The sequence below is a fragment of the Hesperophylax consimilis genome, chromosome 20 (genome assembly GCF_061612785.1).
Source record: "Hesperophylax consimilis isolate HC1 chromosome 20, BYU_Hcon_1.0, whole genome shotgun sequence".
NCBI classification, from domain to species: domain Eukaryota; kingdom Metazoa; phylum Arthropoda; class Insecta; order Trichoptera; family Limnephilidae; genus Hesperophylax; species Hesperophylax consimilis.
In genome coordinates, this window is record NC_142855.1 from 15,665,213 (window position 1) to 15,682,755 (window position 17,543).

General features: G+C 37.2%; 1 protein-coding gene across 2 annotated transcripts in view; it reads left to right on the top strand.

Annotated features, from left to right (window-relative positions):
* hfp (Poly(U)-binding-splicing factor hfp) overlaps nucleotides 1-17,543 on the top strand; it is a 39,806-nt gene extending 22,263 nt beyond the window's left edge. For both annotated transcript variants that reach the window (XM_089643637.1, XM_089643636.1), the window contains 10 exons: nucleotides 970-1,110; nucleotides 4,948-5,109; nucleotides 5,200-5,345; nucleotides 9,272-9,349; nucleotides 10,800-10,922; nucleotides 13,417-13,478; nucleotides 13,740-13,888; nucleotides 15,028-15,211; nucleotides 15,795-15,957; nucleotides 17,155-17,543. In XM_089643637.1, coding sequence (XP_089499763.1) covers nucleotides 970-1,110; nucleotides 4,948-5,109; nucleotides 5,200-5,345; nucleotides 9,272-9,349; nucleotides 10,800-10,922; nucleotides 13,417-13,478; nucleotides 13,740-13,888; nucleotides 15,028-15,211; nucleotides 15,795-15,957; nucleotides 17,155-17,264 — 1,318 coding nt within the window. In that variant the 3' untranslated portion in view covers nucleotides 17,265-17,543. The remainder of the gene's footprint in view (nucleotides 1-969; nucleotides 1,111-4,947; nucleotides 5,110-5,199; nucleotides 5,346-9,271; nucleotides 9,350-10,799; nucleotides 10,923-13,416; nucleotides 13,479-13,739; nucleotides 13,889-15,027; nucleotides 15,212-15,794; nucleotides 15,958-17,154) is intronic.

A 17,543-nucleotide genomic window follows, 5' to 3' on the forward strand; every position in this document is an offset into this window, starting at 1 on the left:
TCTTAAAGTTTAACTATTGTTAATAAATATTATATTAAATATTGATGCGATAGCGGCGTGAAATATGAATTATTCATTTTGGCTATTTTTTGAGGATTTTATTAATGGATTCTAGTATAAATATTTGTGGGCACACTGGAAATAAATGATTATTTCTAACGTCAAAAAATTTTGTATTTCCGCATATTCAGCAGGAACAATACGATGAGCAAGCGCATTCTGTTTCTCCTGCGAGCAATCAAGCCGAAGCCAGCAGAACACAAGAGTTCAGTTACCAATTGCTTGTTACTAGTGCAACCTTGGCATCCCTTATTTGGTGTATGTTATGTGGCTTAAGATAGTGGAGATGGGATAGAGGAAGGTTGTGAAGTGCCTAGCTACCAGAGCGGTACTGAAAGTATTTTGTACAGTGAACTGCTCCCAACCGTCTGGAGCCAGTGAGACTATGGCATTCCCAATTGGAGTACGTTGCTATGTTGATGATGGTGGGGAGTAAAAGGAGAAGAAGAAGCTGGAGAAGTACCTGGCTACTCTGATCTGGTCGCCAAACACGGCTAAAGCCATTTCAAGCAAAGTTTCAATTCTGAATGGTCATCTTACGCCGGGGCGATACTGAGAGTATCTTCCACTCTGGAACTGGGGAATATTATTTTAAATTAGTAAATTGTTAAATACAAAAATTAATCAAATGAAATTTACTTGCGCATGCCGTGCTTTATCCCTCGACCACGGTGGCCGTCAAGGAAGTCACTTTCGAGGAAAGCCTTTGAAACTTTCAAGGAAGTCACTGTGTTTTTACTTACCGCGGCAGAATTTTTGTTTGTTCACAAAATTGAACAAATAAGCATAAGGGGTTAATTATGAACATAGCTTTTTTTTGTATATTCCCGCTTTTATAGTTGATTTCATTAGGATCCTTCAAAAACAATAGATAAAGGTTTCACTGAAAATGTATTGTGGTGATTCCAGGAACATAAAGGTGGTTGGCAGACCTTCCAACATGCCCCAGGCGCAGGCCGTCATCGATGAGATCCAAGAGGAGGCCAAGAGCTACAACAGGATCTACATTGCCAGCATTCACGCCGATCTCACTGAAGATGACATCAAAAGGTCAGCTTTTTTTTATTTTTTATTTATTTAGGAGAAAAAACAGATACAGATATCAATTGACAAGAATATACAAAACGTCAACTAGAGAATTCACCTGCATCCAAACTATTTCTCACGAATTGACTTAAACAGCAGTTAATTAAAATAAAATAATCCTAAAAGTACCATTCGACACAGAATCAAGCGAAATTTACAAAACATTAGAAGTCTTGTCAATAAGACAACTTCATGCCAAATCTGCATTACTACACCTCCTCCAACACAAACTCCATATTCCAATTCAACCAAAAACCTCGTTAAAAACCAGATCCTTAACAAATAAAACACTAAACATACCGATAACACACACCACACACGGACAAAGACACTTTCAATACTACGCTACTAAACTGTTTAATTGTATGCCCATTATTCTGAAGCAACTACTAACTAACTAAACATATCACAGCCTGGATCAAAAACCAAGATATTTTATTTTTTCTAAACATAATAACTCCAAACCAAACATAACTAAACCATAAAAAGTGTATAATAAATAAACACGTTTTTCGAGATTTTACCAACTATACTCACACTTACAATACAAATATATGCACTTACATATATGTCAATATATATTAATATTTTTTTTTTTTACATATTTATTATGAATATTCAATATACAAAAACCATTAAAATTTTATGAATATTCAATTTACAAAAACCAAAAAAATTACAACTTATAAAAAATAAAAACTTTCTTCTACAACACATAAATACTTGTCACACCTATACATAACCACGTAAACACCTCAGCACAGGTTCTCCTAATGAGGTGTTCACGAAACATACAATATTACTCACATACAGTATCACCTTCTCAAACCTACCTTACACACAACATATTATAGTTATAAGTTTGAAATATACCATATACAAATATAAATAATTATGTGAAACTGTAAATTATATATAGAAATAAAAAAAAAAACATTTACAAATATTTTAACTTATAAATAGGGGAAAAATATATACATAAGAAAAAACAACAGTCAGTTTTAACAGTCAACAGTACCGTACCCATATCGTATGACAGATAGGAGCAAATACAGCAGGTTTCATTTTGGGAATCGTTTATTTGATAACCAACACCCTTGCCATGGGTTACCCCGAGTGGTTTGCTACGACCGGAGAGTTGTCAGGGGTGCCTGGGTTCATGGGGGTGAGGTTTGTCTAGGTCTTGGTGGCGGATGCTTTCGACCTGCTGCGTGGCAGGCGGGATCGGGAGAGGCTGGTTGAGGGATACCTTTCGACTTCTCCAGTGGATTCTCTCACTCCTGGACACATTGACCCCAAATTCCTACCCACCCCTCCAACCTTTTTCCTTCCCAGAACTTTCCCTAAAAGACCCACCACACAGCATCCCCAAAAATGCAAGAGGTCCTGGGGAAAAGAAATCCCTCAGGGCCTCTAATGGCGCTAATGTTAAAAGAAAGAAAAAAATGTTAGCGAGTATTTATGTTGACCTCGCCGAGAGTGTCACTCATGTTCGTTCTTATCCGCTCGCACTTGACCACTCAAGTAAGACGTTTGATCACTTAGGACGGGTTGTTTCGGAGAATTTGAACAATTCATCAAATTTCAACGTTTATTTTCAAGTTCTGTGAAAGATTTTGTAAAGTTCTGTTTTAATTTCAGTTTTGTCAAGCAACTAGCCTATAATGATATAATAACAGAACTTGAATAGGACTTTCACAGAACCCGGAAATGAACGCTGAAATTTGATGAATTGTTCAAATTCTCCAAAACAACCCGTCCTTAGACATTTAGTTACGTATGTGAGACGTCTGATTATTATGTCTTATTTTAAGTAGTATGTGAGAAATTTTATCATTTACATGAGGTTTAATTCAGATGTTTTAACACTTATGTGAGACGTTTGACTACTTAAGTAAGACTTTTGACCACATATGTGAGACGTTTGACCACTTAAGTGAGACGTTTGACCACTTAACCTGTGGTGTACCAGGAAATTCACACGAAAAAGTTCAAAAGCTCAAATTCCAAAATCAAACGTCAAGTGTCCACTTAAATTTTTTTTGTGTCGCATTAAATAAGTATATGATAACAATTCTTCCAGATTTCGGTAGTTTATACAACTGTTGTTACTAATAATATTATTTTGTACAAGAAACCTGTAAATAAATAATGCTAAAAATATAATTATTCACTATGACGTAAAAATTTTGACATTTCTATCATAATCTTACAAAGTTAATTTTCATCACTTTTCTTGGGTGAAATATTGTAAAAATTACATCAAAATAATGAAGATAAAACTATCTTTCTGATGATACCTTAAATCTATTATTTCCACAATCAATTTATATCAAAAATAATGAAAGAAGACGTTTTGACACTTTGATGGTTGTAAAACGCGGCAAATATTTCGTTGGCATTCCACAGAAAAATTCTTTGTAAATAATCTGAAAAGCTAGAAGTCATTCCGGTATTTGCTGCGTAAAGAACGAGAATAGCCCAAGCGATTGTGACCTTGTTCTTCATACAAATTCTTTATACATATGGGTCAAAATCGCACATAAATATTTTTTTTTTTTTTTTTAAATCGTAGATTTTGTGCCGCACTCACATATGCGGTTCCGGGATACAACGGGTTAAGAGAAACTTATCACTTAGTTGAGAAGACTGGTTATATGATTCTTACCAATTCATTGAAATGGTTGAAGTGAGACTGACTGTTTATGTGAAACTGACCGCTTAACCTCTTAAACGCAAGGGTATCCTTAAGGATGCATTTAAAAAATCATCTCTCTAAATATATTAATATTCTGAGGAAACTACATACGGTAGATTATATACTATTTTTATAAATATGTAAACCCATTATCTGGTAAGATTCTACAATTTACAAAAATTTTATTTTGCAAAAAAACAAGTAAGTTATGACGAAAATAGAATCAGATGGCACCACAAATAGTTTGGCACTCCAATTTGTTAAGTGAGACTGACCACTGACTGAACACTGAAATTGCCATAAAAACAAAAACCACCTCGAATTTACGCGTTGACCCATTACCCCTTTCAAATAGTTTTGTATGCAGAGGCCGATGATGACAATTTTTACGTCTCCGAGATGTGGCGCTGCGTGAGACGCCTCGCGGCAGATCTCCGCCGCGCCCAGCAGTGGTGGACACTGTATAGCTGATAAGATCTGAGGCCACTGCGCTATAATATGCCCCATGGAAAAATAACTTTGCACTTCTTGAATCACTTATCCGAATTTAAAGGAAAAATTTGATTTATGCGAAAATGTGTATTATTTTTACAAATTTACTTTGAATAACTGAACTTGAAGGAACAACCGCAGGTAATTGGCTGCGAAAATTCGATTTACGCAGGAATAATTCGTATTATTACGAATGTACTCCAACGATACTACCCGAATCTGAAGGGGCGGCCGATGAACTCGATTTTCAGCCCCTTTTTTTAAACATTTTCTTATAAAATTTCGTATTACGTGGGAATTCGTTAATTGGAAATTTGATTTTTAATGACCCGATTTCAAATTAACGAGGTTCTACTGTACACATATAAAGGAGTCCTAAAAGAGGCATCTTTCCATCTTGCTCTAATCCTTTTCTTCGGTTCGACTGGCAGCCTGAAGTTTGCAAAATCTATTTTCTAGCATAGTTCTAATCTGTTCTTGGTGCGTGTTATTGGACTGTTGCGCTTCGTGTTTTTGTCGTGTTGCTGTATGTGGTGGGGTTGTTGCAACTGACAATATTGCCGCTCCCGTGTTTGTAACTGCTAATTAGTATGTTTTGTTTGTTTCCACAGCGTTTTTGAGGCGTTTGGGCCCATCACGTACTGCAAGCTGGCGTACGGAGCATCCGCGCACAAACACAAGGGCTACGGCTTCATTGAGTATGAGACCCTGCAGTCGGCGCTGGAGGCTATCGCCAGCATGAACCTGTTTGATCTGGGAGGACAATACCTGAGGTAGGCTTCACTAGTCATTTATCGTACTGTTCACTTATCACTTTTCTCTTTGCTTAAACAATTAATACACTTTTTACTTCTTCATTGCAGAGTGGGTCGTGCGATAACGCCGCCAAACGCACTGATGGGCCCCGCCACCAACTCCATGATGCCCACGGCGGCCGCAGTCGCTGCTGCAGCTGCCACCGCAAAGATCCAAGCCATGGACGCTGTGGCCAGCAATGCCGTGGCTCTAGGTAACTCAATACTCCGCTGCCACTCATATATATTTTTTATGTTTTTCACTAGTTTATGATGAATCATTTAGACCTAGATTTTAACCGACGGTGTGCTCTAGAGCAGTGTTCCGCAAACTTTTTGTGTTCAAGGTACACCTATCAAATCAAGAGATTTTAGAGGTACACCAAAGAAAAAAGCAATGTTTATTTAATATTTATTTATTACTAAAATCAATATACCTAATATGAAAAGATATTTAGTGAGAAATGTGGGCCTGTTTAACTGAGCACAGGAGATCAAAATTTGGAGCAATTGTTGATAAGGCTGCTCTCATCTCTTCATTGATCGTCCTCAGGCGTTCTCTTTTTTTCGATTTAATAGTAGTGAGAGTTGAAAATCCCAATTTGATATAAATTTTAACAGCATGCTTTGAAAGCAGTGGATACTCATTTTTTATATGCAGCCAAAAATGTGCTAGCTCTACTTTGGAAAACTTTAGTTTTAATGTCCGTTCAGTTTTTAACTCTATGAATTCTTCCTGCTCGTCTATCGGTAAGTGTCCAAGGGAAATGTTATCTGAGAGTGGATTTCGTACGCAGTCCATAGGTTTTAGGTCACACTTAGGAAAATAACAGTTCACTTTTTCTGCTAATAGCTCCAAGTGTTTCACTATCAAAGCCTGCACTTTGTTTCTGAATCGGCAGCCATGAAATTTGGAAACAATTCATTACTACCATTGACAGCGTGACTGATCGATAATACCAACTTAGCGCGAAAGCTTTCAATTTTGTCCGAAGACGTTAAAATATTAGAATTCCTGCCTTGGATTTTTCTGTTAAGCTCATTTAAGTGAGCAAATATGTCCGCCAGATATGCAAGTTTTACTACCCATTCTTCTTTTTTAAACACAGAAGCAAAATCTGAACCCTGGGCCTCTAAAAACGTCTGGGATTCATTTTTTAGCTCGTAAATCCGAAAAACCATTATACTTCTGTATTAAACAGAAATGACTGATGATCTGCTTCCATTTGCTTTCTTATTATCTTCACAATACCTTGAATTTTTTCCGTGGCACACCAATTGATGACCACAGTACACCAGTGTGCCGCTGCACACGCTTTGCGGAACACTGCTCTGGTGTACACCTACAGGTCAACGGTTCACATCTTCTTTTGGCGGAACCTCAACTCCTATAAATGAAGTTAATTAGCAATTATAAACAATCCAACATTATTATTAAACTAATTGTTTTCTAGGGTTTCGTGTTTGACTTGAAAAAAAAAGACTAAGGACGGGTTGTTTCGGAGAATTTGAACAATTCTGCAAATTTCAAAGTTTTTTTCTAGTTCTGTGAAAGATTTTTTAAAGTTCTGTTATTATTTCAGTTTTGTCATGCAACTAGCCTGTGATGATATAATAACAGAACTTGAATAGGACTTTCACTGTACCCGGAAATGAACGTTGAAATTTGATGAATTGTTCAAATTCTCCGAAACAACCCATCCTAATTATTTTGAAAGAATAAGAATGGAATTTTTTCATGGTTTTATTAATAATCTAGCTATTGCGTATTGCTGCATATTGATGCGTGCTGCCGAACCCTAGGGTTCCGTGGATCACCTTATAGGAACCGCTGCCCTAGGTTACTCCCGACAGGTCAATGAAATCAGTTTGTCTTCAGTTTGAAGAAAATTCATTTTCCTCTGTTAACCATCGTGACGATTCACCGTTGACACATTGATGAGTCACCTTTATCTAAAGCGATGGTTATTCTTTGTTGGTGGGTGCTTAATAATTAACCGTGTACTTATTTTTTATTATTTATCATGAATATACTACATTGCCCACTCTCCGATACAACGACTTCACACCATGGGAAATCATTACTTGGGTGATGTTGACATATTCAATACCAACTTGGCAAGTTTTGTGGATCATTTAAAACATTTATTTCAACAATACTCCTAAACACATCATGTAAACCTACAAATAGCTGTAATTTTCTGTTTTTGTTTCTTGTGTTTGTATGACTTGTTGCATAGCTTTTATCAAATGTAATTTTATTCTTTTATTTTATGTTTCAAAGTATCTGTCAAATTAAAATTATACTACCAACCATGTAAAAGCCCTCTGGGCGTTAAATAAATAAATAAAATAAAATATATTTATGTATGCCCAGATGTGGGTTTTCCATGGATTTTTTTGAGTATACAATTCCGTAGTACCTACATTATTTTGATATATCTCATAAGGTTTAGCCAGCGTTAGCAAAAATATTTTTTCTACGACTTGATTACAAAACATCGACTTTTCTCTACTTTCTACAAATACAATATACATAAAACTTTCCGATAAAAACCCTATCAAAATCTGTTGCGTAGTTTAGAAGAACTAAGCGCACAAACAGACAGACGCGGATATCGACTTGGTTTTATTCTATTTAAAGTTTTAGAGATTAGAAAATTAGCTGCACTTCAGTCCAGGAAAGCGCGGTCAAGCAGTGACCTCTAGTGCATGTTGTGTAGCCAAATATGATGTAAGAATGAGTGATGTATAATAATCTATTGATAAATAAAATAAGCAAATTCACTAACATATCTAATCAGGAAAACCTTCCTTGACCTAACACCGGACATGATGTTAAAATATATATAAAACATATGTGCGACCTCTCCTGGAATATGCTTTCCAAATATGGAGTCCTTACTTCGCAAAGGATATAAATCTGTTAGAGCAGTCATACTCAACCTGCGGCCCGCGGGCCGCATGCGGCCCGCCGAGCTATTTTGTGCGGCCCTCAATACATTTAATATCAGGAACATTTACAAAATCTGGCATTCTATATCACTTTAATTTGAGATTAATTGCGACTTTGATGTACAGAAACCCGAAGAGGATAGTATAAGTATAATATACTATCTATATACTATTACTGTACACGCTAGATCTCTAAAAAACAAAGATTTGACAGACAAATATGCGCGCAAATAATTTTGCTCGGGGCAATATATAAATTTTTGACAGTTCCAAAGCTAAATGGTTATCAGTGTTACTACCCAGGAAAATTTTTTGCGGCTGGAAATTTTCGCAAATGGAATTCCGTAGCTACCCCCCCCCCCCATGGATTTCGAAAAATTGCTGTGGGGAATTACACATGATGTTTTTGGCTGTGCGGAATTTTTAACAACCCCCCCCCCCCATGGATTTCAAAGAGCACTCATTTTGAACTTTTATCGTGGGGAATTAATATTTTACAGAAATTCTCTAACAACCCCCCCCCCCCCCCCCCCCCCCCATGGATATCGAATAATAAAAGGGGGGATCAAGCTCACACCGTTTTGGCAACACTGACCAGTAGCGGCCCGCGTAACTTTACAAACATATGAATGTGGCCCGCAGAAGAAAAAGGTTGAGTATCACTGTGTTAGAGAGTACAGAGACAAAATACCAAGAGCTCTGAAAGATCTACGATACGAAGATAGACTCAAGGAACTAAGATTACCAACCTTACAAGAAAGAAGAGAAAGGGGTGACTTGATCGACACTTTTATCTGGACATTACAGTTGCCCTAGCATCCAACAAATCTTCACTACTAATAAAAATATAAATCTCCGTGGACACTATTACCAAAACGCCTTTTGCATCTAATCCTAGAAAACACTTCCTTGCAAATAGAGTAGTGGATGCTTGGAACAAACTCCCACAACATGTCATCGATGCAACAAATATAAATCAATTCAAAGCTCTATTGGATTCACATTTGGAGAGAAGAAAGGACTTAGTTCAAACTTAAAACAACTCAATTACTGGCAAACTTGTTGTCAAATCAGATATGAGCGCATCAGCAGAATGCTACCAAATCATTACATAATAATAATAATTATAATATTAGAAAAAAAAAATATATAAAAATAAATGTTTTTATTATTATTGAATTTTTAGCTGCGGCCGTAGCAGCCGCGACCGCTACGGCTAAAATACAGGCCATGGAGCCCGTGGTCACCAGTGCTGCTGCTCTCGGTAAGTTATCCAAAATCGTCACCTTTATTTCTAAATGACATTTTTTTTTTAAATTACCGTTGAATGCAAGAGAATTTCTATTGCCAAAATTATTTGAGTTGTATTTCTGTAGTTATTTGCATGACGAACTTCTAAGTTTAGCTTTTGAAGCTTCCATTAATTTTACAAGGTTCTAACAACACTTATCTTTTGTTTGTGTCTGACAGTTGATCGTTGTTACGTGTCGCAGTGTAGTTCGTCACTTTGGTTGTATATGGTTCTAACTTCGCCTTACCGTGGTCTGAGGTGTCAATATTTGCAAAAACTTATTTTCATAATCTATTGTGTTTGTTTGTTATGATTGATGAAAAATTATGAAAGTTTTAATGTAGTTCTATTTTAAATTAAATTAATTTTATCTATGAAATTAAAAAAAATTTGGACAAAAAATTTTTTTGTCCAATTCTTTGAAAGAGAGTTTTACTGTATTCTCTTTTCAAAATCCAACAGAATCAATGTCACAATTTTTTCTGAGCACCTTACATTTGAATATTAGTAGAACATACAGCACTCCCAACTGTTCTAAAGCAGCACAGTAATGGAGAGACGGTTCAATAGAAAAGTCAATAACGTCAATGCGGTGAATTATGATTCAAGAAGGCATGGCATGATCAAGTGAATCGATTAGTTAGTATTAACCACAGACATATGAATATATATACTAGAAATTAAAGATGAGGGGTAAAATCAACTGTTGAAGAACGAAGGGGGTAAAGCTGACTGTGATTCGTCAATAAATCAATCTGACAGTATATAGGCATCTCGCATTATAATATCACCATTTAGTTCTTAAAAGTAAAATCTGCTTTTGAATGAATAGACATTTTTACATGGGGGCGCAAATTACTCGCCACGTTATGAACTAATTTGCGGAGTCCAAATTCGGCAAAATAAATTTCTTCTATTTTCAGAGTCGAATATTTCGTTTACGTATTTAGTTAAGACACTTTTATAAATGTTCATAATTTACTTCCCAGCAACCAACCAGCTTTGTGTTTCGCGTCCATCGCGTGATAGTATATGTTTCTACAACTGATCCATATTATACGATGTGAATATGCTTAAAATAAAATAAAATAATGCTTATATATGGAATGTAATACGACAATTGGGTTTATTCTCTTTTTCACATCTATTTTTACAAGTATTCATACCACAAGATACCATTTTGCCGTGTTATTTCGTAAAATGAACCGATGATGCCTCGACCATAGTTCGCACAAGAATGATGACGTCACGTTTTCTAAATTCACTTGAGGCCATATGCGAGCACAGCCGGCTCCAATGGAACCGGTATGCAGAGTGGGGATAATACGCTTTTAATCACTTAGGGCAGGTCTACTAATATTCATATGTCTATGGTATTAACACAATATTTTTTTAATTAATCAATTGATTATGTTTGATGTAGGTCTAACCACTTTGGGGGCGGGTCACCCTATCATGGGGCTGCCCATGCCCGCCCTTCCAGCCCTAGTCACTCCCATGTCCCTCGGCGGGGGGATACCACCAGCACCGACCACCATTATACCGGGTAAGAATTCAACATTCTAGTCAAGTGAAAACATTATTCTTTTACCCATCTAGAAAGAAAAAAAAAAAAATTTGATCAAACGCTGACATGCCGAGAGCAGAGGGTGTTGTACAACCGGGCCTTAGGTGCCTTACCTTTCACACCCGCATTATTTTTTCCACATATATAAAATACGTAATGCTCACTGACATAAGAATATATAGACTAGAAATTAAAGGAGAGGGGTAAAATCAACTGTTGAAGAACGAAGGGGGTAAAGCTGACTGTGATTCGTCAATAAATCAATCTGACAGTAAATAGGCATCTCGCATTATAATATCACCATTTAGTTCTTAAAAGTAAAATCTGCTTTTGAATGAATAGACATTTTTACATGGGAGCGCAAATTACTCGCCACGTTATGAACTAATTTGCGAAGACCAAATTCGGCAAAGTAAATTTCTTATATTTTCAGAGTCGTAGTTAGTTTCAGAGTATTTAGTTAAGACACTTTTACAAATGTTTCATAATTTACTTACCCCAGTAAACAATGATGAGCACACTTGAGAATCGCTACATTGTGATGTGATACTATATGTTTCTAAAACTGATCCATATAATACGGTGTGAATAAGCTTAAAATAAAGTAAAATAATGCTTACTTATGGAATGTAATACGACAATTGGGTTTATTCTCTTTTTCACATCTATTTTTACAAGTTTTCATAGCACAAGCAACCATTTTGCCGTGTTATTTCGTAAAATGCCTCGACCATAGCTCGACGCTAGTTCGAACAAGAATGATGACGTCACATTCTCAAGATTCACGGGAAGCCATACGCGAGCCCAGCCGGCTCCAATGGAACCGGTATGGGGAGTGGGGAATAATACGCTTTTAATCACTTAGGGCAGGTCTACTAATATTCATATGTCTATGGTAATGCTTGATAATAACTCGAAAAATTTTTGGTATTTAATTATTATTTTTTTATTTTTATTATTCTATGTTAATTTGGATTAGCATTGGACGTCAGAGGGTATTTTTTTAAATAGTAAGGTAAAATAAACATAACACAAAAGGAATACAAATAAGTGTTTCATTTCAAAAATGCACATTTACTATGTAGTGATAATCTCTAAGGTATAAAAACAAATAACATTTTAACTAAAATTCATTCGGAAATAATGAAATAATCTAGGATAATAAATCTTTAAAATTTTTCCATACTAGTCGAAAACATGTCCGTCGCTACCAGTGTTAATTTGAATGAACATTGAAATTCATTTACAATATTCTGGCAAATGACTGTGAAAAGTGAATTGAACTGATGTTATTATTATACAACACATCTTTATGCGTTAAAATATTTGTAATTTGAGTAGAAAATATTGATATCTCGCCTTAAATTAAGTAATCAATGTCGGCAGAAATTCAATGAAACTCACAATCGGCAGATGTCAAAATATTTATCGTTGTTGTGGCGGGAATAAGGATTTCAACCGAGCGGAAAAAATAGACGCGACAGAAAAGACTACAAGCTATAAGAAAACAAAAACATGGCTTTTCTAAATCGCTACCTTTACGGTAAAAAAATTCACAAAGTTCATGTTTATTTGAATTAACACTGGGGATGAAAGGGTTAACCACTTCAGCAAATGGTGATATATATATGTATATATACAGAGTTTTCCAATGAGAGGTGTTATTTTGAATAGCCCGCTATTTCGGTAGATGTTACTTTTGAAGCTGTCATTTTTTACGTTTGACAAGTAGAAACTACGCCATTAATAAAAATGGAACGATACACGCTTCAACAACGCATTGAAATGATTAAAATTCCCTTGAGTGAATCAAATGCAAATCATCTTGAGTGATGAGGCCCATTTCCACCTCGGTGGCTTCGTCAACAAGCAAAATTGTCGCATCTGGGGCTCGGAAAACCAAAGAGTTATTGTTGAAAAGCCCCTCTATCCTCAACGTGTGACTGTTTGGTGTGGTTTATGGTCCGGCGGAGTCATGGGACCTTACTTTTTCGAAAATGAGGCTGGAGCAACAGTTACGGTGAATGGATTGCGCTATCGAGAGATGATTAATGATTTTTTATGGCCGGAATTGGATGGTATTGATCTGGACAATGTTTACTTTCAACAAGACGGCGCTACACTCTCTCCTTTCTTGGGTCAATTGCTAAACATGCCTAAAACATCTAGGCGTCTGCCAGTTCCACTCCTCACTGCCAGCCTTCCTGTGCCAGTTCCATGCCTCACCGCCATCCTTCCTCTGCCACTTCTATGCCTCACCGCCAGCCTTCCTCTGCCAGTTCCATGCCTCACCGCCAGCCTTCCTTTGCCAGTTCCATGCCTCACTGCCAGTTCCATGCCTCACCGCCAGCCTTCCTCTGCCAGTTCCATGCCTCACCGCCATCCATCCTCTGCCAGTTCCATGCCTCACTGCCAGCCTTCCCATCTCTCGTTTTATCCAGTATGTTTTAACAAAACAAATTTTATATTTCAGGTCCCCTGGGAGCACTGCCCTCTATGGCCCCCGTCATACCACCTCCCGGAATTGCATTACCGGTAACTATAACTTTTTTTTAATGTGAAATAACACAAATACATCAAATAAAATTTACTAACGCACGCCGAGTTTTGAACCTGGGACAGTTCGACCTCCGCACGGAGACCTGCTTGAATAATAAAGTGAATGCAGCAGATTTTCGGAAACAAAAACAGACCACACAAACAAATTTACAGATTACAGATGGAGTTCCATCATATTACATTTATGTATTTATGTATGCCTTTAAAGATATAGTTGTATTTTGTTGATAATTTCAGAGCCCCATGCTGGCGGCGCCCCCTCTGCTGCCTGTGGCAACACCCCCCGCGCTGCCCCCCCCTACGCTGATGCCCCCTGCCCCCCTTCAGGTCCAACAGCCTGCCCCGCCGACAGTTGCGCAGCACAACGGGAACGTCGACGCCATGAGGTACGCCAATTACTTCAGACCAAACCCACGTCCGGTAGGAAGTCATAGAAACAAGAATAATAAATAATGTACATAATACATGGTGTCCAGGAACTAGCAGGAAACTAAAAACATATTGTTTCATATATTTTTTTTTTTTTTTTTTTTTATTTATTAAAAGTATACAATACAGAATATAGTATATTATATAAAGCATTGTACTCCCAGGAGTTAATAAACTCATTGCGGTATAAAAATAATTAATAAAAGATTTACAAAAATTTTGTCATATCGTGGTCAGAACCTTTGGTTTCATTGAGGTGTGCATTTTAATTATGGTCTGGCCTGCGATTCTGGAGTTAAACGATCAATCGTTTTCGTATGCGTCGTCTTCGAGTGAAAAACTACTAGTCGTCGCGACTAACTTTTTCGAATGTTTCAATTTTACGTATTCTTGAGCGTCGAACGGTCGAAGTTGGTAGAAGAGATGATTATATTGGCACCCCTGTGAATATTGTCTATGTTCCTGATGTTTTTGGGATTTCTATGGTGTGACTGTCAAACAGACAACAGTTATTCGTTATTCAAAACAGAAATGGCTGCGGGACATATTACAAATTGCCAAAAGCAACTCTTAATTGAGCTAGTAAGCTCCGATAAAGACTTAGTAAGTGGGAAATTTTCACCCACTTTTACATTTGCGGAATCCGCGCGGTAAAACAAAAATTGACAGCTAGACTAGATTTTGACAGCCAATTCCATAGAAACGCCAACAACCTACCACTCGCTGCCCTGTTTCTACTGGTTAGACCCAGTAGGTAGTTGTTGTGTGGAATGACTTTTGACGTTTAGCGTCGAAGTATGTACCTTCGACCAATTTCGGGAATAGCAACGACGACCAACGTACGTACTTTCGACGGCGATTACGAGCGCCCTCGATTCAGGAATAGAGCCCCTGTTGATAATTTCTATATTTTACTATAAAGCTTGGTGTTTTCTCTTTCTAACACTGTGTAGTTCATATTTCTAACTGTGAGGGTAAGGGAGACAATGATTTCCAAGAGACCTTATGTGCTCTTCCAAAAACCGAACAAATTGCTAATTGTTCTTAAAAGTCAACAAATTAGCCCAATGGTCCTGTATGTTCCTGTATGTTCCAGAAGGATGGAGGTTGCCAGACAACAGCAACAGGAGCAACTGCAGCGCAAACTCCTGGCCGGCGGGGAGCCGCAAACCCTACAGCAGCAGGAGCACATGAGCATCAAAGGGCAGAGTGCGCGCCACCTCGTCATGCAGCGCCTCATGCGCACCAAAGAGTCCCGTGTCGTCATACTCAACAACATGGTCAGTGTTCTATTCAGTTCTCGTCTGTCGTTTCGGCTTGTCTCTGTCTGCAACAGGAGCATATATTTTTAAATATATATTTTTTCATCAAAAAATGTTTTTTCGAATTTTTGATGCCGTCCCTTTCAATAATTCAGCTATTCTAAATAAATTCGTTAAAATACAATATATTTACGACTAAATCGAAATTTCGCAGCCTTTTTCGGAAGCGGTCGATCCTTTAAATTCAGATATTTGATGTAAATTCGTAAAAATATCCAATTTTCCGCGTAAATCGAATTTTCTCGGCCCTTCAAACTCGGATATTCAAAATAAATTGGTAAAAATACGATTATTTTAGATTCAGATTTACGAAATTTTATGATTTATTTTCGCAAAAATTTTCGAATTTCATGACCAAATTTTCGTGCGCGGACAAAAATAAATTTCGAATTACGAATTTCGAATTGAAAATGAAAAATGTGAAAAAAAATTTCTGTGGTTGGTTTTTGGTTTTTTCGAATTACGCGTTTATTCGAATTAACGGGGTTCTACTGTAGTATGTAAAGTACTCTAATGTGTGCGTCTGTGTGTCTGTGCGCAGGTGGGCCCGGATGACGTGGACCAGTCCCTGCAGGAGGAGATCCAGGAGGAGTGCAGCAAGTACGGGCAGGTGGGGCGCGTGATCATTTACAACGAGAGGCAGACGGAGCTGCCGATACCTACCGTTATAGTCAAGATCTTCGTGGAGTTCAACACCATGGCAGGTGAGACAAAAACAAACTTGCAAAGAAGCAGCCATCCAAAATATTGTCATTTTTACATACACAGTGTCCGGAAATTCCTAGTGCAAATTTTTAAAACTTTTTTCGGCAAAAAACTGTCTGCTTCAACGCATTTTAAAAGACATTAAACTGATGATATCGACTTCCCTGCGACTGATCTTTTTCAAATTTAACCTGCAAATTTACATTTACGTATTGCATTTACTCGAAAACGAAAGTTCAATTTAAAAAAAAATTACACTGTAAAATCAATGCTAAATGTGATGTACATTCACCAGTTTTCTGTTTGTACTATGAATTTCTGGGCACTGTGTATATCAAGAAGTGATATTTGCAGAGACCAGGAAGTTGATAGATGTGTCACATTAAAATAAAAATAGGATATATTTATTCAAAACACTATCTAGATTGCATTTAGTTTGAGATGAATATTGCAAGCATTCATAAAGATAGCAGCCAATAAAGATGTGCAGTGAGAAAATGAAGATACATCACACACGATCATACATGGTTTTACCACACATACACCTCAGGGATCTCATTTCAACAGCATTCAATCTACTTTCATCCTTTCTTTGCCAGTTCCATGCCTCACTTCCATACATCAGGGTAGGTACCAGCACTCCGTTGTGGACTGCTAACTTCGCTTCTTTGGACAATTTTTTGTTAGCGCCAACTGCGTTCAGTCCTCCATTAATGGAGTTACCTGCATTTACTCTTCTTTCAATATCTCTGTCAGCCTTCCCATCTCTCTAGAACATACTTCCTAAATACACAAACTCATCCACCTGCTCCAAGTATTCCTCATTCACAACTATATTGCACACTGTTTTCGTACTCTCTCTTTCAAACACCATTACTTTAGACTTACTTACATTCATCATTAACTCATTCTTCATGCATACTTGGTTCATCCTAGACACGAGAGACTGTAGATCATCTATACTATTAGCAATCAGCACCGCATCATCAGCATACAACAGGCAACATACTTTCAGATTGCTCAAATTAGCGAAAGTATGTTGCCTGTTTTTTTTTTCAATATACATATCGTTATTTATTAAAACATCTTAAGATTTTCTGTTTAGGTTCCATCCATGTTCGGTTATTATTTGTTTGAAATAACCGGTCCCAGTGAAAAGGAGGTTTTTAAAAAATATTTTTAATCAATGTTTTCAGAGGCCGAGTCAGCAGTGGAAGCGCTCAATGGCCGCTATTTCGGCGGCAGAACCGTGCGCGCGGCCATATACGACCAGGACTTGTTTGACCACGGCGACCTGAGCGGGTAGGACGCGCTCCCCGTAAGGGGAATGCTCGCACCGCTGTAACGTGTGCGCACTACGTGACTCAAACAAACTTGTGTTGTGAACTTCTCAAAGTTGTATTGTGGACAGACGCTTTTTTGTTTCATTTGATTGTAGATATTTCATGTATGTATATTATGAGACCACGATTTTAAAAAACCTGATGTAAAAGTTTTTGAAATTCAATTAGTTTCCTTAAAAAACACATTTTTTGAATCTTTCAAACATAGATTGTGTGTATTATATTATTCAAACTGTTGTTCC